This window comes from Sander lucioperca, chromosome 10, assembly GCF_008315115.2.
Source record: "Sander lucioperca isolate FBNREF2018 chromosome 10, SLUC_FBN_1.2, whole genome shotgun sequence".
NCBI lineage: Eukaryota > Metazoa > Chordata > Actinopteri > Perciformes > Percidae > Sander > Sander lucioperca.
In genome coordinates, this window is record NC_050182.1 from 6,519,632 (window position 1) to 6,529,631 (window position 10,000).

Below are 10,000 nucleotides of genomic sequence, written 5' to 3' on the forward strand. Positions count from 1 at the left end.
AGATGCGCCCATTATTTGTGTGACCGAGGCGGGCGCGCCCAGCATCATGTCAACCAGAGGTGCCCAAATTCTTTCATATGAAAGGCCAAAATGTACCTGGATGGAAGGCCACGGGCCAAAAATAAATGTCGATGTTGAAGAATACTGTAATTCCTGCCATTCTCCATATGTATGTACGTATGTAGGTAATTTAAATGGGAAGTTTACCAGCACTGTGCACTACATTGCAGTTAAACTCAGATTACGTACTTTTTAACTGCAATAGGGCTGAAACGATTCCTCGAATAACTCGAATAATTCAATTACAAAAAATCCTCGAAGCAACATTCTGTAGTAGTATGTAATTAAGGTTATCCGGCTCACTGTGTTTCCGCACGGAGGATAATTACTAGCGCACACAACAGGTTGACGCTTCTGTGGACACAAGACCGTTTATATAATGTCTATGCCCAGATTACAAATGAAAAAGACGAAAATAGCGAGGGTCTAAGAGAAAAGACAGGCGAGAGAAAACGACGAGTATTTCTTATCCGATTACTCGATTAATCGATGGAATAATTGGTAGAATACTCGATTACTAAAATAATCGATAGCTGCAGCCCTAAACTGCACAAAATGTACATTTCGTAGTTATTACTTTTAAAATAAGAGGAGAATAAGCACGAGCATGTCAAATCCATGGCGGGCCAAATTTGGGCAGCTTTGATGTAAAGAAACCGAAACAAAAAATACTTCTAATACGTCCAAACATGCACAGCACTCAGAATAGTAACAGGTTGTTTATATTATATATGTTGCATGTTACATTTCCACTGTTTAGAAACCAAAGCCCGCTCCATTTTTTGGACTATATAGTGAATGAAATGAACCGCAGAGAATTCGAACACCACCACAACATGGCGAACACACTATATAGTGCACTGTTTCCGTGATAGGGAACGGTTTTTCCAACACAGCTACGGTTTAGAAGCGAGACGCCCCAACTAGGAGTAGTTTCCCGTCTCCGTGTCCCGTGGGGCTCCGCCGCGGCCACGCCTCTTTAGGAGACTAGCGGCAGGTCCTGAGTGATGTTTCCAACGGGAGAAGTGAACGTGAACGCAGATGATGAGCGATCCTTTCGCCCCGTGGTCACCAAAGTAAATATTGGAGCCGTTCATCAACAAGCCACATATCTCCAGAACATTCTGACACTCAAACGGCATTTTTCAGACGGACACATCAGGAGAAAATCAACTTAGTTTGAGTCCTGTTTGTGTCTCAGGACCAAACTCTCGCGAGATCTGGCTAACGTCAGCTAACGTTGCTGAACGCCCTAACAACACTAATCTCCGTGATGCTAAATGTGTCTCTTAGCGGTGTAAACATCTAACGTCAGCAAAAGAAAATATTAATAAATTATACAAATATAACTTTTCATCCATCCACACGACGTTCGCTACACTTTCAAACGAGGCCACGCCCCTTTAGGAGACAGGAAGTGAGGGCCGCTTTATACCATTACCGCTGCTTGCAATACACTATCTTTAGTATAGAGGATCTTTGATCATATGCACACACACACACACACACACACACACACACACACACACACACACACACACGGTTGTTTCACTATCTTTGTGGGGACCCGTCATTGTCATAATGCATTCCCTAGCCCCTTACCCTAACCTTAACCATCACCACTAAATGTCTAACCTTAACCCTTACCCTCACCCTAACCATGACCTAATTCTAACCCTAATCCTAAAACCAAGTCTTAACCCTCAAACAGACCTTTAACCTTGTGGGGTCCAGCATTTTGGCCCCACAAAGCTGTCGGGACCCCACAAGTATACTGTATTCCCTGGTTTTTGGACCCCACAAATATAGTAACACACACACACACACACACACACACACACACAAGATGTGGGTATTTTACAGTGGACTATGTAGTGAATGAAGTTACCGCGGAGAATTTGAACACCACTAAACATTGGCGAACTCACTAAATAGTGCACTGTTTCCGTGATAGGGAACGGCTTCCAACACAGCTACTGTTGGGTTAAAAAAACATGAAGGAATAACTCCAGACTTGTAACGTTTAGCTGGCGTGAACATCACAGAAGAAGGGCCCAGACGGACTCCATCCTGCCGAGCAGCAGTTACACATTTGTTCTGACCAAAAAACATCCACTGGTTACCAAACCTCTGTTGAACAAACACAAACTCTGCTTCTGTTCAGCCTCAACCAACCAGAACCAAAGTGTGACAAATAACTAAAGTGCACATGGGAGGACTCTCAAACTTGCATCAACGACTATGCCGGCTTCAACCAGAACACTTGATATTTAGAAAGACTAATTGGTGACGAAGCGAAGGAAACAGCCTTTACTTGTCTGATTTTTAGGAAAACAGCTGGAGGACATTTGCCAGTGTAGTGTCTAATGTGACTCAGCAATAGTGTAAACATTTTTTTATGTTATACATACCAATGATTTCCCCTAAATATGTTCAGTTTCTACGGTACCGCCGACGGCGACTACATCATATCTGTATCGTCTCAGCCCTACTTATTATCAGACCCAAACACAATCTGTGGATTTCTTTACAGTTTTCAGAGAAGGAAATCTGCGGAATTTAGCGGACAGTGTTTCTGCCTGGAGTGGAGAAGAGTTACCATGCTGAGTTTAATTTTAATTTTTTTAAATGCTGCTGAAAGTCCACAGAAGCAGGATCACACAGTCACTGGTCAGCATGCACACGCACAAACGCACATGTGCACGCATGCAAGCACACACACACACACACACACACACACACACCCAAAAAACACGCACATGTGCACACACGCAAGCATGCACGCCCACACACGTGCCCGCAAGCACACACACACACACACACACACACGCACTCACCCAAACACACACTCACGCAAACACACACGTGCACACATGCAAGCATGCACGCACACACACGTGCCCGCAAGCACACACACACACACACACACACACACACACACACACACACATAAGCATGCACGCACACACACACATGTGCACGCAAGCACACATGCGCACACACACGCAAGCACACACACACGCAAGCACACGCATGTTCACACTCGCACGCACACACCCACACACACGCCTATTTGGTCCTAAAACATTCAGCAAAAAAGTTCCTTAGCCATCATAGAATTTAGCAAATCAAGCAAAACAAAGATTTTATTAACATTTTTAGAAGTGGGCCACCCGACTAACAACAACAACCTGTTCCACCGGCTGTGTGGGAAGTTCTTTTAAAATTGTGCTTTGAGTGTGTAGTGTGTGGCGTTTGAAAAACTGTCTTTTAGGTCTGGCGCACAACTACACAGGACAAAACTGACTGTGAACCTAATTGATATGCGGGCAAGATTAAAATTTGCAAGGGTACGTGTCCCCCTAGGGGTACTTTCGAGGACTTCAGGGGGTACGCGTCCCCCTAGGGGTACTTTGGAGGACTGTAGGGGGTAGTCGTGCCCCTAGGGGTACTTTGGAGGACTGTAGGGGGTAGTCGTCCCCCTAGGGGTACTTTTGAGTACTGCAGGGGGTACGCGTCCCCCTAGGGGTACTCTTGAGGACTACAGGGGGTACGAGTCCCCCTAAGGGTACTTTGGAGGACTTCAGGGGGTACGCGTCCCCCTAGGGGTACTCTGGAGGACTGCAGGGGGTACGTGTCCCCCTAAGGGTATTTTGGAGGACTCCAGGGGGTACGCGTCCCCCTAGGGGTACTTTGGAGGACTGTAGGGGGTACGCGTCCCCCTAGGGGTACTCTGGAGCACTGCAAGGGGTACGGGAGCATTTCTTTTGTCGCTGTTTTTGAAGTTTGTCACTTTAAGTTTTTGTTGATTTTTGTCACTATTTGACTTGTTCCTCCCTCCCTTCCTCCCTCCCTTCCTTCCTTTTTTCTACGGTCTTCTTTTTTTATCCAAGTTTGTCGCAGTTATTGTCGCCTTTTTCAAAAAACTATTCCGTCTTTTTCAAGGTATTTTGTCACTTTTTTGTCTTTATCTTCCTTCTTTCTACTGTGTTTTTTGTCTGCAGCTTTTTACAAAGTTTTTGTCGCTGTTTTCTAAGTTTCTGGTACTATTTTCCACCTATTCTTGCCGTCCTTCCTTCTTTCTACTGACTTTTTCCAAGTTTTTAAAAAAAATGTTTGTCGCTTTTTTCCATCAGCATTTAAATGTTGTTCAGTCACATGGCTGCTGTTTGGTAAATCTATCGCTGGTCAGGGGCTACTTGGCTTAAAAACACAATTCAAATGGGGAACATTATTGAAAAAGATATATATATATATATATATATATACATATATGTCCTTTTGCACTTAGTTTCTCGTCTATCCCTTGCTGCGGCGGGATAAATGAAGGATTTTGAACCGTGAGTGTATAGGTGTGAAGAGTGGACCTTCTGGGACTGGGACTGTGAGCGGAGGCCAGTCTCGCTCTGAAGAATAGTTGTTGTCGTGTTAGAAGAAAACCAGAAAGAAAGAAAGACAGAAAACGCAGGCAGGCAGGCAGCTAGGCAAGCGGAAATGAAATGACTGCAGAAAAAATGAGACAGATTCCCAGAAAAAAAGGAAGGGCAACCAAAAAAAAAAAAAAAAAAAAAAAAAAAAAAAAAGAGAAAGAAAAATAACAGAGCTCTTCAAAACCAACTGAGGTTTGGAGAGACGCCAGCTAAAGTCAACGTCCTGTTAGTTGTCTAGAGGTTAGTGCTGCCTCAGTGGGAGCCGTGAAAACCTTTGTGAAGCCTCGGTGTCACCTCGTGGGAGTCAGGGCGGGGTGGGAGGGTTCAACGCCTTGCTCAAGGACCCTCGGCAGGACGATGAAGGGTGGGGGGAGTATTTCTAGTAACTGCACGTCACTGTCAAAGTCCTCGTTGTGGTTTTCTCTGCAGATTTGTACAGTCTGCTGCTGCTTTCTGACACACATTAGATCTTTAAAGGGTGTCTGGTTAAATGAAAATAAAGAAACAGAGGGTTGCTGCAGGTTCCTTAAAAGCCCAATTCAAGACACTATTTCCAAAAAGCCATTTTAGCCCGGGCTGAACACTGGCACATAGAGCTGGGCGATCTGTAGAAAATCAAATATCACGATATTTTTGACCAAATACATGACATAGACATCGATATTGCGGTGATATTGTTGGGTCAACTATTGGTGCTTTCACAAAATATCTTCACAATGAGATCTTTGATAAATAATCATCAGTAATGTGGATATAATGCCTAAGTGGGTAAAGGTAAATAATATAACAGCTACAACAGTCTGGTAAGTTCAGAAAATGACATCACTTTACTGTAATGCAGCCTTTAACACCAGGAAAAGACAACACTTGCGTCATATCACGATATCCAAATTTTCAGACGATATCTATCTTCATAGATCGATGTCGATATAATATCGATATATTGCCCAGCTCTACTGGGACACCGGGCGCTGTCGCCTTGGAAATGACAACATCGGGTCTCAGAATATGAAAAAAACTAAAACCCGGCCTTTTTAACATTTCTGTTTTCTAGTGATTTTATGAAACAGAAAGTGAAAAAAAAAGGAAAAAACAACTTATGTGTGTATATATATATATATATATATATATATATGCATATATGTATATGTGTGTATATGTATATATTTGTATTCATGTATTTCTCCGAATGATTTGTATATGCGACAGGAAGATGTTTGTTAAAAAAGTAAATTTGTGGTGTCTTGTAATCCCATGTGGGATGGGCCAAAATGTTTGGCATGACACAGAAATAACACATAACTAACTAACTAACTAACTAACAACTAACTAAATAACAACTAACTAACAACTAACTAAATAACAACTATCTACCTACCTACCTACCTACCTAACGAACTAACTAACAACTAACTAACTAATGACTAACAACTAACTAACTAACTAAATAACAACTAACAACTAACTAACTAAATAACAACTAACTAACTACTAACTAACTAACAACTAACTAAATAACAACTAACTAACAACTAACTAAATAACAACTATCTACCTACCTACCTAACTACCTAACGAACTAACAACTAACTAACTAACGACTAACAACTAACTAACTAACTAACAGCTAACTAACTAAATAACAACTAACTAACAACTAACTAACTAACAACTAACTAAATAACTAACAACTAACTAACTAAATAACAACTAACTAACTAACTAACAACTAACTAACTAACTAACTAACTAACTAACTAACTAACTACTAACTAACTTCTAACTAACAACTAACTAACTAACTAACTAACTAACTAACTAACTAACTAACAACTAACTAACTTCTAACTAACAACTAACTAACTAACTAACTAACTAACTAACAACTAACTAACTAACTAACTAACTAACTAACTAACTAACAACTAACTAACTTCTAACTAACAACTAACTAACTAACTAAATAACAACTAACTAACTAACAGCTAACTAACAAACAGCTAACTAACTAACAAACTAACTAACTATAATTAAGTTCGTTTTTTGGTTTTCAACACCCATTTATGAAAGGAAAATCCAATGCCGAGAAGATACAGGGACCTATAATAATCTGTGTATATAACCCTAACCCCCCCACACACCCCGACCAGACTGATCTTGAACCTGGAGTCAACGGTCCAGCATTCATCTCATGTTTTCGGGTGAGTTTTTTGACCCGTTGCCTGTTTTTTTCCTCGGCCTTTAAGGCCCAGACACACGGAGCCGACGGCAGACGGTCGGAGAAAAGGCAGTTGGACTGATCGGTCTCCCCAAGTTGGTCAAAAAAGTTCGGCGGCGCTAATCTGTATTGTCGCCCAAAAGAAGAAAACCGGCAGCCGATTGGACGAACGCGTCACGTGGGTCTGGTTTCTCCGGAAATTCACAGCCAGACTGTCATGGCGGCTCGCTCAGAATACGATCTCATATTGTACTAAAATAGTTCACCGAAACGTGTTTCTGAAAACATTTTAAGAGAGAAATAGGCCGTGCAGTTGCTGAATCTGTCTTCATTTCAGATCAACAAAGGTCAGTTTAAAAGATTTTCGTCAGATTTTGAGAGACTCTAGTCACACTCATCCCGCTCCCCGTTTCCAGGTTAGCTCTCCACCAATCAGATGGCTCATTGAGTCTGACTGCCGGCAGTGCCCGCCCCATGTCAAATTATACATTATACATGTTAAATTGACCAAAATGAAGGCCGACGGCCCCTCGGACGGACAACGGCACGGAACACACCGAACAGACTCGAGTCACCGACCTCGCCAGACTGTCCAACGGCCGATTATCGGCTCGGTGTGTCAGCGCCTTTAGCCTAAGCCAGAGATCTTCAACAGGGGGTCCGCGACCCCTAGGGGGGTCCTCAGACTCAATGCAAGGGGGCCGCCGAATTATTGTTTAAATATTTCTTTCCCCCCAAACTTAAAATATGTCTTAAAAAAAAAACATACATTAAGATTAAGATGAATCCAACGTACTATTAGCCAAGATATATCAGCCTATTTGTACCTCAACAACATTAAAGATGCGTATGATTACGTATGATTCAGGCTTACGGATTCACTGGGCCTTCCACAAGTATGTTTGACATTAAAACATGATGATATATGAATATGTAAATAGTAGCTTAGTATTGTAGGGCAGCATCAAAAGGAATGTGTATAAAGGCTTTAGGCCGCCCTACATGTTACTGTCGGCTCAGTTTATTACGCAACTCAATTTTATACGATATATGTAGTAGGGGGTCCCTGCTCGTCTCTCGTTCAGGTTAGGGGTCCTTGGCCTTAAAAATGTTGAAGACCCCTGGCCTAAGCCTTTTAGTACGTCTGCCTTTCCTGGACCATGGCCTTGGATTGTGATGTGGACACTGTTACCTGGTTGTGGAATAAACACATTTGTGGATTTTTGCATTCCACAAATGGTGGATGGTTGTGCATTTTGAGTCCGTACTGACTGTTCCTTGGTAAAAACACTGTCTCTCCCTCTCTCCCTCTCTCTCTCTCTCTCCCTCTTTGTCTCTCTCCCTCTCTGTCTCTCTCTCTCCCTCTCTGTCTCACTCCCCCTCTTTGTCTCTCTCCCTTTCTCTTTGTCTCCCAATCTGTCTCTCTCTCTCCCTTTCTCTCTGTGTCTCCCAATCTGTCTCTCTCTCTCTGTCTCTCCCTCTGTCTCTCTCTCCCTCTCCGTCTCTCTCTCCCTTTCTCTCTGTCTCCCAATCTGTCTCTCTCTCTTTCTCTCCGTCTCCCAATCTGTCTCTCTCTCTCTCTGTGTGTCTCTCTCTCCATTTCTCTCTCTCTCTCTGTGTCTCCCAATCTGTCTCTCTCTCTCTCCCTCTCTAAAATACGTTTTTGCCAGATTTCACCCTCCGTCTGAGATGCTCTGTTGTCGTTAAGCCCCACCACCAGTTTTGGAGGACCTGCAGAAACCATTAAAACACGGTTACGTTTTAGTCGTCATGTTTTCACACTTCTGTCCCCCGTCTCTTCAAGTTACTGAACTTCTAACCCCCCCGAGGCATCACAAAGGCTTCAGGAAGGTTTTTAAACGGAGCAGGAGAGACTCTTAACAAGATGCTTTGGGAAATAACAAACAGTCATCCCTGCGGACAGCCACGTCTCTATGGAGACAGGACAGGAAGTAGGAGAAGTTGTCAGACAGTACCTTCTCCAGCCGGGGTCCGGAGGCGGGGACAGGTAGGCGGAGTTATACGGCGAGCTGTCCATCTGAGGAGATGACGGGTTAAGGGTCACAAACAACACAAATGTTATACATTTTAAGATTCTGGTGTTCGTTTTTAAAGCTCTTCGTGGTCAAGCCCCAGCTTATATCGCTGAACTACTGAACTCTGAGGTCATTAAGGTCTGCTGACCAGCTACTCCTTGTTGTCCCTAGAACGCAGCTCAAAAAGCGTTCTCAGTCGCAAAGGTCCCAAGAAGGGATGTCACGAGAACCGATACTACCGATACCTTCCGGTTCTAAAATTACAAAACACCGACGATGCCCATTTTTTTGAAGCACCGTAGGCACCGTTAGCAACGATGCCAGCGTTAGCAGCATCGGTGCTGTGCCTCTTCTGGAACTGATGGGGGCAGTATACGCTTCAGAGTGTTCCAGTCGATACATTCAGAAGTAGGAGGTCACGAAGAAGTGGCTGAAGTCACGCCTTCTACTTCCGGTACATACGAGAGTCAACCAAGAGGGTAAGCCTCTCCTCGGACTGCGTTGCTCCTATGGCGCCATTTTAACGCTACCGAGCCATCACCTCCCGTTAGCATCCCATTGACTGCCATTCATTTTGACGTAACTTTGAGAGAGAATTACTTTACAGCTGAAGAGTTTAAAGACTCGATTTGTCCGTTGTTTATTTCTAAAGAAACACGACAATGTATAAAAGGCTCCATTACCTTGTACCTCACGTTATGGCTCCGTAGCAGATGTTTTTATAAAAATAGGCTAACGATTGGGTCATAACCACGAGACTTACTGTCTCATAGTAGAGGAATTACCGTATAGTACAGGAGAAGCTCTCAGGCAGTTTGGACTTACATTAGCTGTTTAAGTTTAATTACTAATGTTAACTATCATTTTAGTGATCAATAATTAGCCTGTGTCTATGTTATCTCCTTACATATACCTACGCTCTCCGTCTCTGCTAGATTGGGAATGATTGAGATTTCTCTTGGCACAGCTACCAGAAGACTTCCAACTTTCAGACAGGTTGCTCACGTCACATCTACGTCTTCAAGCTCAGTTGGAGGCTGCTCAGTAACGCTCAGCCATCACCGGGAAAGATCTTCTAATATCCTTCACTGGTCTCCGTCCAGAGACACGGGACCTGCTGGTCCATTCTATATATGTCGATGGAGTCAACTCTACCCGACCTAAAAAACAGCATGTTCACTGCAAACTCACGGTCCTCTCTCTCCGATTTACCGCCCCCCTCTCTTGGCTTCAAATAACTCACCGTTGTCGGCTAC

The 10,000-nt window shown here is 43.3% G+C and overlaps 1 protein-coding gene across 1 annotated transcript in view; it reads right to left on the bottom strand.

The window, feature by feature from the left end:
- LOC118496149 (CREB-regulated transcription coactivator 2-like) overlaps window positions 1-10,000 on the bottom strand; it is a 52,243-nt gene that overhangs the window by 2,491 nt on the left and 39,752 nt on the right. Inside the window, exon 4 of the mRNA XM_036006646.1 lies at window positions 8,685-8,746. Coding sequence (XP_035862539.1) covers window positions 8,685-8,746 — 62 coding nt within the window. The remainder of the gene's footprint in view (window positions 1-8,684; window positions 8,747-10,000) is intronic.